General features: G+C 48.8%; 1 protein-coding gene across 3 annotated transcripts in view; it reads right to left on the minus strand.

Moving 5' to 3' along the window:
* Positions 1–23,119, minus strand: part of csnk2b (casein kinase 2, beta polypeptide) — a 42,942-nt gene that overhangs the window by 17,077 nt on the left and 2,746 nt on the right. For all 3 annotated transcript variants that reach the window (XM_072549881.1, XM_072549880.1, XM_072549882.1), the window contains exon 2: positions 125–207. In XM_072549881.1, coding sequence (XP_072405982.1) covers positions 125–196 — 72 coding nt within the window. In that variant the 5' untranslated portion in view covers positions 197–207. The remainder of the gene's footprint in view (positions 1–124; positions 208–23,119) is intronic.

The following is a 23,119-nucleotide window of genomic DNA, read 5'->3' on the forward strand; positions in this document are numbered from 1 at the left end:
GATGAACATATATGGGTGAGCGGAGCTCAGTCTCCGTGAGAATGAAGCTGCAGCTACCTGGCCTCAGGATACCAGGGGTTTACTGCACAGCACCCACTAACCCAGGCCGCACTCAGAAACCCACCTCACAGAAGAACTCATTGCCTCGCAGTCCGCAGAACCAGGAGATCCACGACACTTCCTCCGAGCTGCTCATCTTCGTATCCTCTGGGGGGGGGGGAGCAGAAGGAGGAAGGTGGGGGAACAGAGAGAGAGAGAGAGAGGGAGAGAGAGCGAGACAGGGGAAGTGAGCAAATGATCAGGTAAACCAAACTCCTTGTGGCACCTCCTGTGTCACCCCCCCTGACCCCCAATGATTACAGCCTGCCCCTAATTGCCCAACTACACAGGGCCTGAAGTTCCCACTCAAACTCAGCACTAGCCCTGAGCAAACTGCAGCCCACAACGCCAGGCTACAGTCCAACAGGTTTATATGGAGCGCTGCTCCTGCCTCAGGGAGAGAGCTGCCTGACAATGGAATGGTGTTCTGAAAGCTTGCAGTCCTAAATAAATCTTTTGGACTATCACCTGCCATTGTGTGATTTTTAAACTTTGGTCCACCCCTGGCCAATATTGGCACCTCCACATCAAACTGCATCCCTCTTGGCCCTCCTCCTGCCTGGAGGCATCACTCCGTGCACTGAATCGGTACGTCCAAACCCTGCTCCCATCCACTTGCATGCATATATACACAGACACAGACACTCACAGTCTCACTTTCTCAGGGAGCAGAGGAGCAGCTGACAGCATGTACAGGCTAACCCTTACTGCACCCAGTCTCCTGGGAATACTGCAGATACATTGCAGCACAGCAACTCGCCCAACCTAGCTTTCAGTCTGAGTGGAACAGCAATCCACAGCCAGCAACTGGAGCAGTGCCTTGACAGAGTAATAAAGCAACAACACACCATCACCCTGCCTCAACTCACCAACGCAAGACGCACGCAGGAAGTCAGTGCATTAACTGACCCAGTGGGCCGAGGAAAAGCAGATGGAGATTAATTTAGGTCAATGATAGGGCCCTGGGGAGTGTTCGAGAACAAAGAGGAGATCTCAGAGTACAGGTTCACAGCTCCTTGTAAATGGAGCCACAGGTAGGCAGAGCAGTGAAGGCTGCTTTCTGAACACTTGCTTTCATCGGTCACAGCATTGAGTACGGGAGGTGGAATGTCATGTTGCAGCTGTACAAGACATGGGTGAGGCCACATTGGGAACACAGCGTGCAGCTCTGGTCACCCTCCTATAGAAAGATTATTATTAAACCAGAAAGAATGCAGGAAAGATTTACTCAGATGCTACTTGGACTGGAAGGTTTTGAATTATAAGGAGAGGCTGGACGTTTTTCCCTGGAATGTAGGAGACTGAGGGATCACAAAGCTAGTCCTTTTTTTTACTAAAAGTTGTTCCTTGGCTCAAGGAGACTCTGTCCTTGATTTTTTTCCAGAGGGGTAATAAACCAGGCTGGGCTCCGATCAGAGTGGTTTGGTATAGAAATGAAGAGGATTTTGAGGGGCCTTTTGTTTCTATGTAAACAGATGAGTCCTCAGGCCAAAGGGGTCATGTTTTAGAAGTGATCTGTATAATGAAAGGGGCGTGGTCAGCTCTCTAACTGAGCGGAGCAGTTTTAGTTCAGTCCAGAACTGGTTGGGAGTTCAACAGTAAGCTGTGTGGAAACTCACTCACTCTCTTTCTGCCCGTCAACTTCAACCTGTAAGCGTGTTCCACTGATACTGTGTCTTAAAGGGGATTTGCTTATTGGGACTGTTGTGTATATTCAAAACAGCATAATAGAGTCTAGTTTGCACAGACTGAGCTCTGTCGGGGTTCTTTATTCTGTTCTTCGTGTTTCATTGGGTAATTTTCAGAATAAATTTTTTGACCGCTTTTAAACCTGGTAGTTAACCTCACGAACTTAATCCGGGTAATTTCCACTGTACATTTACCAAAACAAATTGCAAAGTTATGGTCTGGGCTACCTGCTTAAGAATGTTGTGTGGGGTCTGGCCTAGAGGTCTATAAAATTGTGAGGAACATAGATAAGGAAGGTGGGAAACAGCGTTTCCCCAGGATAGGGGAGTCTAAAACTAGAGGGCTTGGGTTTAAGGTGAGAGGGGAGAGATACAGAAGAGTCCAGAGGGGCAACATTTTTCACACAAACTAGGGCACTGAAACGCTCAGGCACACAGGGGTTAAACAAGGGAGGTACTGAGCTGCTGCTGATCCCATCAGTGGAGAATCCAGACACTGTCTTGGGAAGAAAAAGGATGGACCATTTAGCTCTGAGCTGAGAAGTCTTTCACCTAGAGAGTGTTATAAACTGTGGGAAACTGGTTGTGGGAGCTCACGTGATTGGTTATATTTGAACTCAAGGCTGATAGATCTGAGCACCAGGAATTCGTGAGATGGGGGAAATTGGGTGGAAATGTGGACAGTGGATCAGCTATGATCCTAAGGAACAGGGCAACTGTACAGTCGGTTCCTGATTCCTTTTTTTTTAAAAAGAAGTGGTCTGTGTGGGAGAGTGTAGCAGAAACATCTTCACTCACCTAACAGGCAGTCTGAGACACAAGGGAGCTGCCTGGCTCCAGAAAGACAGCAGCCCGTCACAATCTCAAACCAAGGTGAAGCCAGTTACTCAACAGGAAGCTTCGAAAGGCTACGTTAAAACAGCACCGGAGCCACGGAGGGCAGGGAGCAAAGGTCACCTGCACAGGACTGCATCAGCGAGTTATCCTGAGAATGGGTGTGGCACCAATCTAAACTGTTTGACTAATACAGCCAGCCACCTGATAGGTCACTATCGGTGCGTCACAACTGACTAAGCTATTCCTTCAGAAACACTGGCTCCAAACCACCTCAAACACGCAAAATAACTGAGCAGACATGCAACAGGTTGGAGTAAATCTGTAGCAATCATTTGCAATATGCCCAGAAGGGAACAGGGCAAGACTGGCACATTTATGACAGGCAATGAAAAATACTCCTTGGGACAGAGGGTGATCAAAACAACTCAAATAGGACTCCAGTCTAATCATCTTAATGAACACCAGGAGATCATTGTTTGTGGAAAGATTTGTAGCTGCAGTGCTGGTTGTTGGTATGTTTGCTGAGCTGGGAAGCGGATTTGCAGACATTTTGTCCTGTCTAGGTGACAGTCAGTGCTTTGGAGCTACCTGCAAAACGCTGCTGTACTGTATCGTTTGGAATTTATTTGGTTCTGTTCCTGTTGTTTCCACTTGTTTGTTGTACTGGCCGGTATATTGGATCTAGGTCTACGTTGATGGGGTCCGTGGATGAGTGCTATGCTCCTAGGAATTCTCGGTTTTACTTGTCCCATGATTGTTGTGATGTCCCAGTTGAATTTGTGGACACTGCCATCTGTGTGCGCTTGACTACTCAGGCCAGCTGGTCGCGGCGTTTCCTGGTGAGTTGGTGTTCGTGGATGCGGATTGCTCGTCGTCTGCCTGTTTGCCCCAGACAGTGTTTTGTGCAGTCTCTGCACGGAAACCTGGAAATGACATTAGTCTTGCACATGCTGGGTATCGGGTCTTTTGTCCTGGTGAGCTGTTGTCTGAGCGTGGCTGTCAGATTGTAGGCTCCCAGCCACCCAGTCAAAAGGCAGCAGGAATACATCATCAGAGACAGGAGCTGAACATTCAGCCCCTTGAACATGTACTGCTACTACTCCGTTAGATTATGACCCAAGAGTGTGTTTGGCTTCCATTCAGGTTAACAATGATAAAAGCTAACAGCTTAAAACACTCCTCCATGTGTCTAGGAGAAAGTGAGGACTACAGGTGCTGGAGATCAGAGTCGAGAGCGTGGTGCTGGAAAAGCACAGCACATCTGGGAAGGAGGAGAATCAATGTTTCAGGCATAAGCCTCATTCCTGAAGAAGGGCTTATACCCGAACCATCAATTCTCCTGCTCTTCGGATGCTGCCTGACCTGCTGTGCTTTTCCCAGCACCACACTGTCAACTCCAGGTACGGCCCAGTTCACCAACACAGAGGTGCTGCTCAACTCGAAGGCCTGTGACACCGATGCAGCATTCAACAGAGTATGGTGAGAAGCAGCCCGAGCAACAGGTAAGGGGATTCGACCTTACATGGAGCAGACAGGCTGGGTTAGTGGACGTTACCGAGCAAAGCTCCAGCAAGTCCACACTGCCGTTTCCCAGGGAAGATAGTCTTCTTCAACTTGTTCAGGAGGTGTAATCACACACCATGCAGCACATGGGACTTGGAACCCCTCCCCCCTGGCCCAGAGGAAAGGTCACTACCACTGCACCACAAAAGCACTTCCTCTGGATATGGTTGTAGATGCAGCCATCTACAGCAACTGTATCAGTAACCTTCCACCCCACCCTCCTGGGGGCAGTAGTGGGGCTGTTTATTGACTATTGTACAATGTTCAGCTTCAATATGCAGCAAGGGACAACATCCAAACTGTGATGGTCTCCAAGCGGTAATCTAACCACTGTCCTTAGACTTTCAATGTGTGACCACCATGGAATCTCCCACTAGTACCACCCTGAGGGGGGGCATAACCATTCACCAGAAACCGAGTAAGCCAAAATACCATGGCTACCAGAACAGGTCAGAGGCTGTGAATCCTGTAGCGAGTAACTCCCCAGAGTCTATAAAGCACAAGTCAGGAGGGTGATGGAATACTCCCCACTTGCCCGGGAGGGGGACAGCTCCAACAATACTCCAGAAACTTGACATCACTCAGGACAAAGCAGCCCGCGCTGGATTGGCACCACATCCACTCCCTCCGCCACCGATGCTCTGTATGCGCTGCAGAAATTCACCAAGGCTCCTCAGACAGCACCAACCACTTCCATCTAGAAGGACAAGGCGTAACCTATTCCCCAACAAATATGGCTCACCATCTCTGGAAAGGGGATGGGCAATGATTGCTGGGCTCAGGTAGCAACACCCTCACCCACCCTGTCAGCAAGTTAAAATGAAGCATGCTGCAAAGCACTTTGGGAAATAACGAATTGGGATGGTTTTTTAAAATTTCAGACCCAGCACCAACGTTCCTTTTTCACAGATTCGCCAGAAATTTCTGTCTAATCGTGATGCGGCATCTCCAACGTTGCGATCAGATCAGGGTGTGCTGCTGGATGGGAGCAGGAACGTCACTGAGGTGGCAATCTCCTCCCAGAAATGAAATTAAACAAGATCTGGTTCAATCATTAGCACTTTTTATTGCTGAGATTTTTGTTCAATTCGTTCAGATCGTCAAGTTCGAGTGCAGCGGGTGAGGGGGGAGGCGCGGGGGAGGAAGATACCTGAAGCACAGCAAGCAGCAGCTGCAGAATCAGACTATGATTCAAAGCAGGGGTCTGCGTGATTGGAGACCCTCCCCAATAGCTCCCGTGTGACCATCACTCCAGCCTTACCACAGTAACTGAACTCACCACCACACATCCTCTTTCAGCAGAGGGGGGGAAATGCTTGCAAAATTATTGCCCAAATGTCGTCACCAACATCCCTCTGAGCAGCTGACACCAACCTTGCCGACTGTGGAAGGGAGGGAGGGAAGACGGACAAGTCAGTTTTTGCTCTGTGCCTCACAGACACGCTATTTTCACTTCCCTCTCTCTCTCTGTCACACACTCAGTGAGCCAGTTAGAGTCCCGGAACAGAAAAACCACCAACATCTTGAGCCCTGACCCTAAAAAAAGCAACAAGAAAACTCAAACCGCAGAAAACTGCTCAGCAACCAGGCACCAGAGGCCAGATCTTTGCAATTAGTAAATGGAGACATCCAGGGGAGGCAATATTGGAAATGAATTTGTCTTCTCATGAGTGGTGGTGACCAGGAAATGAGCAACATGTAAAGAGGCAGTAGCAGCTTTAAATATGTACTTGTGAGCAGGAGTTGACGGGCTGTCTAGTAAACGGACACCCCTCTGAAGCAAAGGCAGTTATTGGCTGTACAAGATATCAGAATCCCAACTGATTGGGCCTCCAACCAGCAGCATGGAGAAGCAAATCTGACTGTCGGGCTGTGGTGGGTGGGAATGGCTTGAAACCAGCTCAGAGATGGAGATGGTAGATGTGGAGATGATCTTGGCTCAGCTATTTAAAGGGCACGAGGTGACCAAGGTTGACTGCTCCTCACCCAAACTGCTGCTGGAAAGCATATCTGCACCTGCCTCACACAAGGGCCAGAAAGATGCAGACAGACATTCTGCAGTTTTTATTTTATTCACTCACAGGATGTGGGTGTTGCTGGCTGGGCTGAGCATTTACGTGCCCTGTCCCTAGTGGCCCCCCACCTTGAGAAAATGGGGGTGAGCTGCATCTACTGCCCCTGTCCCTAGTTGCCCCCCCCTTGAGAAGGTGGGGGTGAGCTGCATTTCCTGCCCCTGTCCCTAGTTGTCCCCCCTTGAGAAGGTGGGGGTGAGCTGCATCTACTGCCCCTGTCCCTAGTTGTCCCCCCTTGAGAAGGTGGGGGTGAGCTGCATTTCCTGCCCCTGTCCCTAGTTGCCCCCCCCTTGAGAAGGTGGGGGTGAGCTGCCTTCTTGAACCGCTGCAGTCCATGTGCTGTGGGTAGACCCACAATGTCCCTTAGGGAGGGAATTCCAGGATTGGGACCCAGCCACACTGAAGGAACGGCCGATATATTTCCAAGTCGGGATGGGGAGGGGCTCGGAGGGGAACTTGCAGGGGGTGGGGTTCCCATGGACCTGCTGCCCCTTGTCCTTCTGGATGGAAGTGGCCTTGGGTTTGGAAGGTGCTGCCTGAGGGCCTTTGGTGAGTTTCTGCAGGGTATCTTGTCAGTGAGAGTTTCAGTGGAGGAGGGAGTAGATGCTGAAGGTGGTAAAATGGGTTGATTGTTTTGGAGGCTATCAAACTTCTTGTTGTTGAGCAAATAGAGCGGATTCCATCCCAGCCCGGACTTCTACACCTTTGTTAATCGTGGGCCAAGCTTTCAGGGTCAGCCACTGCAGGATTCTCAGCTTCTGACATATATCACAGTAGACTCAGAAATTGCTTAAGGTGACATCAGGTACATGGAGTTTTATAAACAGTGGCATGGGGTACCAGAAATACATTTTATAAGCAGCTCTGGCTCATCCTTAACCCGCCCAAGACCTCTTCATTATTGCCTGCTGATGTGACATTGGCCACCTCAACTTCTCCATCCAACCTCACCCCCGCCAACCTCTCCATGCCAATCCCTGGTTCACCATCAAACCCGCTGACAATGGCGTGGCAGTCAGTCATAGTCTGGAGAACGGACCTGTGTCGGGGTGGCCAAAAGCCAACTCTCCGACACCACGTCCTACTTCCCCCTTGCCCCTGACCCTATGGTGACTCACACTGTCCGTGCCCTCGGCGTCCCCAGCCTGGCACTGCCTGGTTCTACCTGCTCAAGGTCCACAAGCCCAACTACCCTGGCTGACCCCATCACCTCCGCACACTCCTGCCCCACTGAACTCACCTCGCCCAACCTCGACTCCATCCCCCTTCCTGCTTGGTTTAGGCACTTCCTACCTACATCCGTGACAACAACCATGCCCTCCATCTCTTCAGTTAACTTCCAGTTCCCCTGCCCTCAGTACTTTCTCTTCACTGTGGGTGTGCAGTCCTTATACACTTCCATACCCCATGAGGATGGTCTCCAGGCCCTTCGCTTCTTCCTCTCCAACAGACCCAGCAGGTCCCCCTCCATCAGTACCCTCCTTCACCTCACCAAACTGCTGCTCACCCTCATCAACCTTGCCTTCAATTCTATTTCCTCCAAATCCAGGGGGTTGCCATGGGCACTCAGATGGGCCCTAGCTATGCCTGCCTTTGGTGGTTATGTCGAACAGTCCCTCTATAGTACGTAAACAGGCACTGTCCCCTAACTCTTCCATCGATGACTGCATCGGTGCAGCGTCCTGCAACCAGGCTGAAACGGAGCGGTTCATTGACTTCACCCACAAATCACACCCCGCCCTCAAACTCACGCGGTCCATCTCTGACACTTCCATCCACTTTTCTTCACCTCCCCCATTTCCATCTCCGGTGACACTCTCCGGATGGACGTTTACTATAAACTTCGGAAATGGCTCACCAAGCATCTGTGGGCCCATAGGGACCAACCAGACCTCTCAGTCACCGCCACTTTAATTCCCCATCCCATTCCCTTTCCAACATGGCCTCCTCCATTATCACAACAAATCAGACCACAAGTTGGAGGAACACCATATCTTCCACCTGGACAGCCTACAGCCTGAAGGACTCAACACTGGAGATCGCCAAGATTAAAGTAATGCTGGAAAAGCACAGGAGGTCAGGCAGCATCTGAGGAGCAGGAAAATCAACGTTTCGGGGGTTGACCTGTCGGTCAGAAATGATTCCTGATGAAGGCCTTTGCCTGAAACATTGATTTTCCTGCTCCTCTGACGCTGCCTGACCTACTGTGCTTTTCCAGCAGCACTCTAATTTCCAGCATCTGCAGTACCCACTTTCACTAATTTCAAATAACCTCCCTTCCCATCCCAGCCCCTCCCTGTCACTAGCTGGATCCATCCCTCCCATTGATCAACCAGGTGGTACCCTCGAACTGCGTTCACCTATTCCCCACTTCACCACCCTGCCCTCCCGTCCCCTTTAGCTGCAGCTCCCCCTTACACCCACCCACCCCCCAAGTCCTCAGGAGGAAGAAGGACAGAATGGCTTTGAAGAAGAGGGTGCAGGAAAGTTGGATGCAGAGATGCTTTAGTTATGTGGATCAATAAGACAGACTGTCGCGTTCCTCCCGAAGGAAAAAAGGTCAAAGACTTTGATGACCTCACAGAAAAGGGGGATATCATTCTTTTTGGCCAAATAGCAGGGGAACATCATATAAGGCAGCTGGAAAAGAACATAAGGGCAGTTTTTCGTGGTTGGAAATGCAGCAGGCAGTTCGGATCTGGAATGCACTATCGAAAGGGTTGATCAAAGCAGATATACGCACTTTCAAATGGAAATGCGTAGGCACCCGAAGAGACCAAGCCAAATTACAGGGTTAATGGGGGCGGGGCGGGGAGGACAGTTGAAGAGGTCTTACAGAGAGTTGCCATAGACATCACAGAACAGATGGCTTCCTGCTGCTCTCTGCACTGACACAGCCAAACATGACAACTCTGGCACTAGAGCACAGGGAAGAAACTGACAGAGAGATAGGGAAGAGAGGGGGAAAGAGTTTTGGGGAAAAAAATCAATTGAAGGCCAAGGCAGCTGTCAGTACAGTCTGCAAACATAAGGACACAGGACTGGAAAAACACAGATCCCAATGGATTAAACACAGGATTGGAAAAACATGGATTCCAGTGGTTAGTGGAACTGACGGCAGCTTGGAAAGGTACTTGCTGAGGTTAAAACAATGAAATAATATGACAGCAAATGAAATGTTCTAACCCACAATTGAGACCATGCCTCCTTAAGGCACAGAGCTACTTATAAAGATCCAAAATCCAAGGGGAAACTTTGAGCGTGAGGAACAGCCCTGCACCTGCTCGCATGGGCACTTTACAGATTCCCAGACTCAATGTGGAATTCAACACCCTTACAGCTCCCTTTGTGACTGCATTATATCAGAGGCTGGAACAGGGCCCTATTGTTCTCATCCCACTGCTCCACAGGTCACAACATCCAATAAATATTGTTTCCTAGTGAACACAATGACCAATGAAATACTTTCTCTACATCAGGACCTAGCAACCAAGGTTTCCTCATAAACACAAGTACTGGCACATTACCAAGACAAACCTTGTACAATGATGGTAAGATGATTGGTTAACAAACATGTACAGAGGTATAAGTAAGACTCCTTCCAAATGGCCCTAAAACACATTCCAAGGTAAAAGGGACAAATAATGCATTTCCCTAGCCGTCAGAGAAAAACAAGTGTAGAATGCCCCAAATTCTTCCACGCCGATGCTCTGGCACGCACTGAGTAATCATGGCTGTCTCTGGAGGCTGGCAGACATGCAAAACTCAAGAAATCCAATCGAGAATGTTCTCCAATCACACATCCCAAAGAACAAACCAGTTTCACAGGAAGGCTCTTGGCGAAATGGGAGAGATCAGCTGCTCAGCCCTTCCTCACCGGTTTTGTTAGCTGCCACTACCCCACCTCCCCCCACCCCACCCCCATAGACCCCAGCACACTCTCTACCCAGTTCAAGTACAGAGCTACAACCCAGCTGCCAGTTATCATTGTTCATATTGTCTCTGGGAGGCTGTTTTAGAAAATGCCCACTGTCACCTTTTAAATGGCCCACAGTAAATAAACCAGCCCAGGTAGCTCTGCAAAACTGAAAACAATCAAAGTTTGAAAGATTGTGGAAACATTAAGTTGAAAAAATATTAAATCTAAAGCATCTTTGGAACAATGAGTTTATAGTCAAAATCTTAGAGTTATACAGCATGGACACAGACCCTTCAGCCCAACCAGTCCATGCCAACCACAATCCCAAACTAAACTAGTCCCACCTGCCTGCTCCTGGCCCATTTCCCATTTATTTACTCTTTCTTCCCCCCTCCATTTCACAGACCAGCTGGGAGGTATCTCTCCCATTCCTCAGTAGCTTTATTTGGCCCAGATCCATTACTTCAAGTCTTGGTCACTTACTCCACCATTCAATCACTACCATCCTCCACTGTTTGGTAGACCTTCCTTCGTCCATACCCCAACCACCTCCTGCTCAGATACCTCTGCCCACCTCCAACCTTCTCTCAGATACGAGGAAAAGTCACTGACCTGGTACAATTCTCACGGACGCTGCCTGACTGGCTGAGATTCTCAGATTCCCTGCCTTTTGATGGGGAGTTTTTGACAGGGGCTATGGATGGTGTAAACAGGGTGGTGTTTGTCTGTAGATTCGCTCATTGCTAAATACAAACATTCAGTATTACGATAACATCACAACACCCAAGGGGAGTGTCTCTTTAACTCTGTATTGCCTGGATTCTTTTTCACCCCAGCACTCCCATGACCATTCGTGGTGTTTAACCTCCTTGTGATGTTGACTCTTAACTCAGGACAACCAAGTTTCAGTTCAAAGTTATGACTGAACAGACGGAGAGAGATTCTGGGTGACAATAAAAAGGAGTCTCTTAACCTTCTTGTGGTGACACCCCTCGATGACTCTCTGAACATTACATGCAAGCAGTATATTTTATACCTTGTGTTCTTAGCATCACATGGTGGATTGAAAAATAGCCGTTTTAACCATATAACAGCAATCTCAGTGACTAGCGATTGCTACCTTCTTGTGATGGGTAGTGAATTGTTCACAGGAGCTTGTTACTATATTATTCACAATCTTATGTTAATAGGAAAGGAGGTTAGATCATCTGATTTAGTATTGTTGGTCTGCATATACCCTTGTTCATAGGTAAGGAAGCGTGTTAACTGCAACAGGAGGCAGTTAATAAGATTTATAACCAGGGCTAACAGTCTTATTCAGGGCAACAAATACCTTTGTTGTGGTTCTGTTCGCCGAGCTGGGAATTTGTCTTACAAACGTTTCGTCCCCTGTCTAGGTGACATCCTCAGTGCTTGGGAGCCTCCGGTGAAGCGCTTCTGTGCTGTTTCCTCCAGCATTTATAGTGGCCTGTCTCTGCTGCTTCCGGTTGTCAGTTCGAGCTGTCCGCTGTAGTGGCCGGTATATTGGGTCCAGGTCAATGTGTTTGTTGATAGAGTCTGTGGATGAGTGCCATGCCTCTAGGAATTCCCTGGCTGTTCTCTGTAGAGAACAGAGAACAGCCAGGGAATTCCTAGAGGCATGGCACTCCTCCTCCACAGACTCTATCAGCAAACACATCGACCTGGACCCAATATACCGGCCACTACAGCGGACAGCTCGAACTGACAACCGGAAGCAGCAGAGACAGGCCACTATAAATGCCGGAGGAAACAGCACAGAAACGCTTCACAGGAGGCTCCCAAGCACTGAGGATGTCACCTAGACAGGGGACGAAACGTTTGTAAGACAAATTCCCAGCTCGGCGAACAGAACCACAACAACGAGCACCCGAGCTACAAATCTTCTACCAAATTTTGAACAAATACCTTTGCCCAGGACTGGGAGCAAACTCTACATGTATGGCTCCCAGATGGGAGCCAGGCACCCGCTGTGATTTCCGGTCTCAGTCTGTCAAAGGACAGGTACACAATCCAACATACAGTGAGTCACTCTAATAGGGGATCGTTAACCACTGCATTCCCAATACTCCAAAACACACTTTCAGCCAAGAAATGAGAATTTTTACTTCTGGGGTTTGCAAACTTCAGGGATGCCTTACGACATACCTTAAGATTTTGTTTCCATCTTACATCCAAGTCCAGATCAAACATTACCCATTGTAACACACGAAAGGGGGGGGGGGGACTGTACAAGACATGGCTCCGGTCACAGCTGGAGTATGTTGTGCAGTTCTGGGAAATAACATTATGGAGGGATAGTTTTAGCACTGGGGAGGGTGGAGAAGGATGCTGTCCCAGGGGCTGGAGAGAGATTGGACAGACTCTGGTTGCTTTCCTTTTGAGCCAAGGAGGTTGACAGGGGACATGGTTGAGATGGAGAAAATTAGGATGAGCAGAAATAGGGAGAAACCTCTCCCCTTGACGGAGAGAGGTGTGACTGGTGGGGGCACCTGGATTGAAGGTGAGGGGTGGGAATTTAAGGAATTTGATTTCCCACCCACCCCCAGCCCCAGAGGTGTGTCCACAGGATCCTCAAATGATCTGAAGGACACAGGTGGGGGTTAATTGATGCCGGATAACAGTTGGCCACACACTGGGGCCTGGCGATCTGGTTCGGATCATCAGAAATTCAGTTAATGGAATGCTGGATAATCACTGTTCCTCTGTATATCTGGAACTCACCGTGTCAGGGTGGGAGACGGACAGACCCCTCAGGACGTTGGAGTAGGATTCAGATGTGCGCTTGCTACTCCATACAAGGCAGACAGGCCAAGTACTGGAAAAGGGGGTGAGTGTAGTTCGGGGATTTGTTTTTGACTGGTGTGGACTCGATGGACGGTGCTGTAGACCTCTACAATCCATACATTCCTTTTATGTCTCCCCGAAGAAAAAGGGCCAACCCCTTTTTATACTATTCCTTCAGCCATGTGTTCACCTCCATACTCCCTTGAGCCATTTTCAGTTTACACATGACATAGGTATCCCACAGAGTCCTGTTCTTGGATTTAGCCCTCAGTTCCTGCTCTGCTCAGTACACAGTAGCTGCAAGATGCTGGGGAAAAGACAGTTCAAAATGATTTGTCCTGAAGCGTGTTACCTGGAAATCAGTTTCCACCGAAGTGCCAGTTATAAATCTATTGCACACATGGATCTGAAAACACTGATGCTACTTTAAAGAACCTACTTGTTTTTTCATTGGAGCTAGGGGGTTGAAAATGCCCATCTTCAAGAAAAGAGCTGCTTACTGCCTTGTGCCTGGGCATGGTTACGTGAAGGTGAAACAATCAATCAGTCTCCTCAACGCAGTTCACAAGTGCCAAGCACACAAGGTAATGGCGTTACCGGTGACCTCACTGGGCACCACGACCTCACCAACTGTCAGGGATCACAGGGCACTGTGACCTCATTGGGCACCACGACCTCACCAACTGTCAGGGATCACAGGGCACTGTGACCTCACTGGGCACCACGACCTCACCAACTGTCAGGGATCACAGGGCACTGTGACCTCATTGGGCACCACGACCTCACCAACTGTCAGGGATCACAGGGCACTGTGACCTCACTGGGCACCACGACCTCACCAACTGTCAGGGATCACAGGGCACTGTGACCTCATTGGGCACCACGACCTCACCAACTGTCAGGGATCACAGGGCACTGTGACCTCATCACATCATCCTGGGAGTTACCACTGAGGAGAAAGTCAACTGGGCTGGCCACAGACTCGGCCATATAAATAGTGCATTCAAGAGCAGGTCAGGAATCCTGCAATCAGTAACTCCCCTCCTGACGCTCAGTAACTGCAGTGTGTACCACCAACAAGATACCCTGCAGAAACTCCCCAAACATCCCCTCCCTCCACCCCCCGACGCTCAGTAACAGCAGTGTGTACCATCTACAAGATACCCTGCAGAAACTCACCAAAGATCCTCAGACAGTGCCTTCCAAATCCACGGCCACTTCCACCCAGAAGGACAAGGGGCAGCAGACACATGGGAACACCACCACCCCCACAAGTTCCCCTGCAAAATCCCCAGCATCCTGACTTGGAAAGATATCACCATCCCTTCAGTGTCACTGGGTCAAAATCCTGAAATTCCCTCCCGGAGCACATTGTGGATCAGTGCAACAGGAACATAGGAATTAGAAGCTGCAGGAGCCAATTCAGCTCTTTACTCCTGCTCCGCTATTTAATATGATCATGGCTGATCTTATTCTGGTCTTAACACCTAGCTGCTGCATGCTCCCTGTAGTCCTTTGTTCTGCTTCTCATCAGAAACATTGATTTTTTTTCTTGAATCTGTTGATGGACTCTGCCTCCACAACATTCTGGGACAGTGAGTTCCACAGCTTCACAAATCTTCAGACAGAAGCAGTTCCACCTCATCTCAGGTTTGAACCTACCTCCTCTCACTATATATCTAAAACCTCTTGCTCGAGGCTGTCCGAGAAGGAGGGGGGGGGGGGGGGGGGGCGAAAGCATCTGTTCCATGTCTACCTCAACAATCCTAGTTTGCTCCTTGTATGAGAGCCCTTTCATCCCTGGAATCAATCTGTTGAAGCTCCTCTGAACCAGCACCACATCACTCAAGGAAAGAGACCAAAATGGGACACAATGCTCAAGGTATGGTCTCAGGAATGCCTTCTGTTATTATAACAACACTTCCTTACTTTTATTGCAAAAGGACTGAATTGTGAAAGCCAGGATTGCGTTATCAGAAGTTAGCTCAACACCTTCTCCATGATAATTATAAATGGCTCCAAACAGCAACGCCCACTTCCGGTGAATGGATGAGGCTGTTCCCATTTCCGCAAGCCCCAAAAACTGCACGCTCAAGCAATGTCAAGGCGAACGGAGACTACTGCGTCAATTTCCAAACCCGGAGAACTTTCTCACGATTGCAACACCGTTTGAGCAAAGCTGCAGCAAGGATTTCAACGAGTGCTCAAGTTTCAGATGGTGGGAAACGCTCAGGAGTAGCAATGACAAACTAAAAAGATGGGGTGTGGCTGAGCAGCACGCTGAACTGGAAACACCGAGACAGGGCAAGCTCTTCAAAAGGACAACACATAATTCTACATTCTGTGCATTCATTCTCACACTCCAAGGAAGGAGGTGACTGCACTGGAGAGGGTGCAGAGGATATTCACCAAGATATTGCCGGGAATGGAAAAAGTCTCTGTAACAAGGAGAGACAAGGACATGCTGGAGCAGTACAGGCTGAGGGACAAAATCTGATTGAGGTATACTCAATTACAAAAGGAATAGACAGTAGATCATGAGAATCTCTTCCCCATGCGAAGACCAAAGGGCTTAAGCTTCAGGAGGGGAGCAAGCGGTTTTGAGGAGACCTGAGAAAATAAAGAGAAGGGTGGTATGAATACCATGCAGCCTGATGGTGTGGGGGAGGGATGCACTCTTGCAACATTTCAGAACCACCTGGATAAGCACTGAATACACCAGGAGCGGAAAGACCAGAGACCAAGAACAGGAAAATAAGGAATTAACGTAATCTAGTCAGGAGAGACACAGTATGGCAAAGGGCCTGTTTCTATGCTGTGTACCTGGCTCTCAAATTCACAAAGACCTTACACCGGAGTAACTTAGTGAGGGGTTAATGAGAGAGAGAGACAGCAGCCAGTTCTCACACTGCAAGCTTCCCCTTCCAGCAACAAAACAACGTGACCAGATCAGCTTTGGGGACAATTTGACCAGGACATTGGGAGATCTGCCCAGCAGTTTTTTGGCAGCTGGATCTCATCCAATGTCCTCACCCAGCATCTCAGCAGGTCAATGAATCAGTCTAGATTTGCCCCCCTTGTAGCCCTGGAGGGAGGTTCAATCCTAAATGTGAGAGACTCAGGCAGGTGTTCTGAGCTGACAGATTAACAGCAACCAACATTCAATGGTCTGACTCTGATTGTTTTGGACAAACGTACCATTCTCAGTGACAGGAAGAAAGGAAGGGAAAATGGCGACTGACCCGGACAGGAGGGTTGGGAAAGCCTCCCAGGTGTGTTTGCACGTTGATTGGTTCAACACAGCCCAGTACAGAGTGGGAAAGCAGGACGACGGTGTGGGAAGACAGATTAAACAAGGGGAGGTTTTAATAAAGATCAGGAGATGCTGCTGCAGACTACCCACCTGCTATTTCTATGATGCACAAGGGGGCAGGAAGAATTTAATGTCCTTCAACCACCCAAAAGGTCAAACTACAGCAATCAGTAATAGCTATTTGCCAAAATGATTGCAGTTTCTGTACAAGCTTCTTCCAAACACAGACATTCCCCCCTCCTCCCCACCAAACGTGTGATCTGCAACTCTGTACTTGGCTATTGCTAGCCATGAGAACCAATTATAAGCCTTCCAAATCTCTCCATTTCATATAAAATCCACAAGCTCTCACTTGCTTGAAGCGCTGTTAAAATTAGAATTATGAGCTAACCTCTCTGTAAATCAGCAAACATATGCTGACTGTAACAGTGAGCCAGCCCTGGAAATCCTTACTCCACTGCAGCAACAGCCACTCAATCCCTCTGCACAGCAAGAGGAGGCCATTCAGGATTCCTTGGCCATGCTAGCTCTCTGAAAGAGAAAGGTCATTTGCCCCACAGCCAAGCACTCATCTGCTTTCCCTTCCTTGAAAGGGACTTTGAGACAAGAAACAGAGTAAAAACAATGGGATCTTTGGAAGTGGCCCTGCTTTCCATGATTTGGTGGGAAGATACGCTCACACAGAAGGCGGGTGAGCTTCTTGAGGGTGTGAACAGCCTATACAGCACGGGGTGTCTGTGAAATGATGACGACATCACTGCAGTGGCCAACGTTTGAAAGTTACCAGCTCATTTTGGGACAGAAGGGAACTGTAGGTGGAGATGAGCACTGCTTGAATAGGACTGGAAGAAGGGACAGACAGCATGTTAAAACAAAGCACCACAAGCCATTTACACCAGTGAAGTGTTGAAGGAGGGCTCAAGTGAACAGGAGAATACAGATAGTAATAGGTCAGAAATGGACTAAAGAATCTTCTTCGATTCCTATTGGGGCACCATTACGATAATAGCAACAAACGTTTATGCATTTGACAGAGAGAAAACCACTTCATATCCAAGTCACCACACAGAGAGAAACGCAGAGTTACTGTTACAGATTGATGACCTCCTGTCAGGAACTATTAACTGTATTTCTCTGCAGAGGAGCTACCAGACTGAGCGAGTATCTCCAGCATCTTTTGACTCATGTCCTGCCAACTTTAAAGACTGCTCTCCTCCTGAGTTTCTCAGTTCCTTTTATCATGCATCTCCCAACCTACCAGGCTGAAATGTGCCGTTTTATACCTCTGTGCTCATAACCATTCACCACATCAGTTTGCATCCCACTGAAAGCCGATGACAATTAGCTTGCTTATCTTCCATACCATCTGCAAACTCAAATTCCAGCTTACCCAGACTGTTACCAGTAGCTAAGGGGCAGTGGTGTTCAGACGGACCTTAGGGAACACTGCTGTGTACCTGTCTGCAGCCTATAAAGGAACACCAGGATGATGCTGCCTGACTCCAGGATAATTTACAACCCAGGAGAAAGTGAAGCACTCTGAGAGTAGGTGTCCTGTCCCCCAAATGTCGAGGAGACCACATCAGGAACAAAGGATACAGTAAATGACATGAGGAAGTGCAGGTGAAACTCTGATGGATGTGGAAGGCTCCTTTGGGACCGATTACATACTCGCCCCCAGCCACACACCCCTCCATTTATCTCTCCATCCCCTCAGTCCACAAGCCTCAATCCTGATGAAGGGCTATTCCCGAAACGTCGATTCTCCTGCCCCTCAGATGCTGCCTGACCTGCTGTGCTTTTCCAGCACCACACTCAACTCTGACCTCAACCCAATCTGCCGCGGTGCCATGGCATTCAATGTTACAACCACGGCTACCTTGGCAAGCACCACCAGAGCTCCACCCCACTGGCCACATCAAATATACTCCCAACGTTAACCTTCTCATTAAATTTGAGGTCATAACCAAAAATAAACAAAACACAAAATCGCTAGACACATGCTAGTCAACAGCACAAATCCAAGTACCAAGCTATTTTGTCACAGATACCCCTACCTTAAAAAGTTATTCCCTTCCCCAGCCGATCATTACTGGGCACCTACTCCCCCAACCCTTCCTGATTAACCATGTCTCTTTATCTCTCCCTCTCAGCCGTGAATACATTGAATGCCCCAGCCTCAACAGCCCTCTGCAATAGGGAACCCCATAGATTCACTCCCCTTGGACAGAGAAGAAATTCCTCCCCATCTCCGTCTTCAATGATGCCCCTCTGGGTCCCTGACTCTTCCACACAAAGGGCAAACACCCCATCTCAGCCATGTCAATTCCACCACCCTGGCCAACCCATTGTCTCAGCCTGCCCCACTGAACTCATCTCTACCTACCTCGACACTGTCCTATCCCCCCTAGTCCAGGAACTCCCCACATACGCTCGAGACACCACCCATGCCCTCCACCTCCTCCAAGACTTCCGTTTCCCCAGCCCCCAACGCCTCATCTTCACCATGGATATCCAATCCCTCTACACCTCCATCACCATGACCAGGGCCTCCAAGCCCTCCGTTTCTTCTTCTCCCGACATCCCCGACAGTACCCTTCCACCGACACACATTCATTTGGCAGAACGGGTCCTCACCCTTAACAATTTCTCCTTCGAATCCTCCCACTTCCTCCAGACCAAAGGGGTAGCCATGGGCACACGTATGGGCCCCAGCTATGCCTGTCTCTTTGTTGGCTACGTAGAACAGTCGATCTTCCGTAAATACACCGGCACCACTCCCCACCTCTTCCTCCGCTACATTGATGACTACATTGTGCTCCCATGAGGAGGTTGAGCAATTCACCAACTTGACCAACACATTCCACCCTGACCTTAAATTTACCTGGACCATCTCTGACACCTCCCTCCCCTTCCTGGACCTCTCCATCTCCATTAATGACGACCGACTTGACACTGACATTTTTTTTAAACAAACCCACTGACTCCCACAGCTACCTGGATTACACCTCTTCTCACCCTATCTCCTGCAGAAATGCCATCCTGTATTCCCAATTCCTCCGCCTCCAACGGATCTGCTCCCAGGAGGACCAGTTCTACCACAGAACACACCAGATGGCATCCTCCTTTAGAGACTGCAATTTCCCTTCCCACGTGGTTAAAGATGCCCTCCAACACATCTCGTCCACATCCCGCACCTCCGCCCTCAGACCCCACCCCTCCAACCGTAACAAGGACAGAACGCCCCTGGTGCTCACCTTCCACCCTACCAACATTCGCATAAACCAAATCATCCAGACATTTCCACCACCTCCAAACAGACCCCACTACCAGGGATATATTTCCCTCCCCACCCCTTTCCGCCTTCCGCAAAGACCGTTCCCTCTGTGACTACCTGGTCAGGTCCATGCCCCCCTACAACCCACCCTTCCATCCTGGCACCTTTTCCTGCCACCGCAGGAATTGCAACATCTGCGCCCACACCTCTTCCCTCACCTCTCTCCAAGGCCCTAAAGGACCTTTCCACATCCATCAAAGTTTCACCTGCACATCCACCAATATCATTTGTTGTATCCGTTGCTCCCGATGTGGTCTCCTCTACATTGGGGAGACTGGACGGCTCCTAGTAGAGCTCTTTAGGGAACATCTCCGGGACACCCGCACCAATCAACCACACCGCCCCGTGGAACAACATTTCAACTCCCCCTCCCACTCTGCCAAGGACATGGAGGTCCTGGGCCTCCTTCACCGCCGCTCCCTCACCACCAGACGCCTGGAGGAAGAACGCCTCATCTTCCGCCTCGGAACACTTCAACCCCAGGGCATCAATATGGACTTCAACAGCTTCCTCATTTCCCCTTCCCTCACCTCACCCTAGTTCCACACTTCCAGCTCAGCACTGCCCCCATTATTTGTCCTACCTGCCTATTCCCCCTTCCCACCTATCCACTCCGCCCTCCTCTCTGACCTATCACCTTCATCCCACCCCCAAAAGTACTTATGCTACTTTTTCCCCACCCCCACCCTCGTCTCATTTATCTTTCCACCCTTCAGGCTCTCTGCCTTTATTCCTGATGAAGGGCTTTTGCCTGAAATGTCGATTTTACTGCTCTTCGGATGTTGCCTGAACTGCTGTGCTTTTCCAGCACCACTCTGATCCAGAATCTGGTTTCCAGCATCTGTAGTCATTGTTTTTACCTCAAAGAATCCTGTATGTTCCAATAAGGTCACCTCTCATCCTTCTAATCTCGAGTACAGAGCCAACCTACTCAACCCTCCTCTTTAGACAGTGCCTCTATACTATCAGTTAAGCTGACCTTCTCCAGACTGCTCCCAGTGCAAGCCTACCTTCCCCTAGATGAGGGATCCAAAACTGCTCTCAGTATTGTAGCTGCCTGCATACCAAATCTTTGTCCTGAGTTTGTCAATCCTGTATCGGTGCTAAAAGATTACCTCCAAAACCAAGGGCTCTTCTAATACATGGTATCTTATCAAACATCTTCTGAGAAATCCAAGTATATTACATCCACTGCTTCCCTTTCATCTAGCCTGCATCTGATCACCACAAAGAATTCTACTGCATTTTTCTGGCCTGCCATCCCCTTCATGAGGCCAAGCTGACTTTGTTTAAATACATGATGCACTTCTAAATGCTTTGCTTTAACGTCCTTGATAACATATTTAATATTTCCCTGACAACAGACATTAAGCTAACTGGTTTACAGTTATCTGTGCTTGGTTTCCTTTTCAATTTCAACACTTCTGCTTTCACTGGAGAGATTGCTCATTCAGACAGGCTGACTTCACTCCTTTCAGGATGATCAATATTTTTTAATCTCGTTTCATTCAAAGTTGTCATGGCAGAAAGACAATTCCTGACAAAGGGCTTTTTGCCTGAAACGTTGATTCTCCTGCTCCTCAGATGCTGCCTGACCTGCTGTGCTTTTCCAGCACTACACTCTCGACTCTGACCTCCAGCACCTGCAGTCCCCACATTCTCCTCCGTGGCAGAAAGACAAGCCTGGTTTCTGTTTTAAAAAAGATGCAAGGGTCCTGACTTCCCTTTACACTCACTGTTTAACTGCATGCCCGTGATTGCAAGTCACCGAATGAGAACCTCCGACTCCCTGGAAACCAGGAACAGAGCTCTTCACAGCCCATTGTGTACAAGAGCAGCCAAACACACCACACTGCTGCATAAATGATGTACAATCAACACTACTTCCAGTACTTAGTTATGTAAAGTCTTGGCCATACTTTTCCTCACCTGAAGTCACACACCCAATCACAAAGGAAGGCTCAGTCTAGGGATTTTACTCAGCGGTAGGGAGCACGGTGAAATGCAAATCTACAAAACCTCCCCACACCTTCCTTTACAGTCACTCTTTCAAGTTTTGGTGCTCTGCCTGCCTTAAAGCTGGATATACTGCAGCTCCAGGTAGCACTCCCCCAGGGTGGACAGAGGTGAAGGGGGCCAAACCTCCCTTCAGGAATTGAGGCCCCCACCCGCCGACTGTCACCTCAGGGCAGAGGGCTGACAGACTGTCATCCACGGCTTGTTAAACAGAGCACACAGCATAAAGAATAGGAGGCGGCCATTCGGCCCTTTGAGCCCGTTCACCCATCAATATGATCATGGCTCAGATCCAACTCAATACCCTTCCTGCTTTTTCTCTGCAGCCTTTTGATCCCTTTAACCCTACAGTCTAACTGGTTCTTGAAAACAGTTGATGTTTTGGCCTCAACCACTTTCTGGAGCAGAGAATTCCACAGCCCCCCCCCTCTCTGGGTGAAGACATGCCTCCTTATCTCAGTTGTAAATGGCCTACCCAGTACCCTCAGACTGTGAACTCTTGGTTCAGGACTTCCCTGATCATCAGGAACATCCTGCCCACATTTATTATGGAAGCAAGGATCAGAAGGCACTGTTTTCAAAAGTTACCACATTCTCACTGGTATCCCAACCTCAACTGAGCTGCTTCCAAGAGAGAAAAAAAGATGATGTGGTTATTATTACATGAGTGCTGGCAGGAGCTTTCTGTACACAAACCAGCTGTCCATGTGCTCCGTTATACCAGCGCCTACACTTCCTACACAAATTGTTGGTGGTGAAGAATTACATGATGTCTGAGGATGTGACTCTACAGCAATACAAGTGCTTTGTTTTGAAATATTTCCTGGGTCTTACTGACGAGACATTGGTCGCACAGTAAGCAAGTCAAGGGAAAAACAGACTTGCCTTAGAAGCAATTTAGAGAAGGGTTCATGCAACCCATTCCTGGGATGAAGCCGGTACGTTATGTGGAAAGAGTGCTGACACTCATTACAGATCAGGTAGGCAAGATTTTATTGTTATGAAGATGTGGGTGCACTGTACCTTTAGCAGAGTTCAAAAGCTAGCAGAACTACCTGATACAGCCATGTGTTCTGAACAAGATCTAATGTAACCATTTGGTCCAGCAGTTAGTGTAACTGGTTGCCTGGAAATGACAAAACAAATCTGAACTTGGCCAAGCAGTTTAAATTAAAACACCAAGATATCAACCGCCAATCAAGTTTGAATTAAGTATATTGACAATATTCAAACCAATGACACAATCTGATGCTTTGGGGGGTAGAAGACCAGGAAAAATTGAACAGTTGAGAGAGAACCGCCAAAGGACCAACAGGTACCTGTCTCAGGAAGGAGCTTGCACAGAGTTGGGGGGGGGGGCGGGGGGGGGGGGCGGGAAAGGAGTGGAATCAACACTGACCTGGACAGCAAATCTGCAGAGGACTGAACAGCTGGCTGGTTGTGAAATTTGAATTTTCAGTAAATCTTAAT

The sequence above is a fragment of the Chiloscyllium punctatum genome, chromosome 30, assembly GCF_047496795.1.
Source record: "Chiloscyllium punctatum isolate Juve2018m chromosome 30, sChiPun1.3, whole genome shotgun sequence".
Taxonomy (NCBI): domain Eukaryota; kingdom Metazoa; phylum Chordata; class Chondrichthyes; order Orectolobiformes; family Hemiscylliidae; genus Chiloscyllium; species Chiloscyllium punctatum.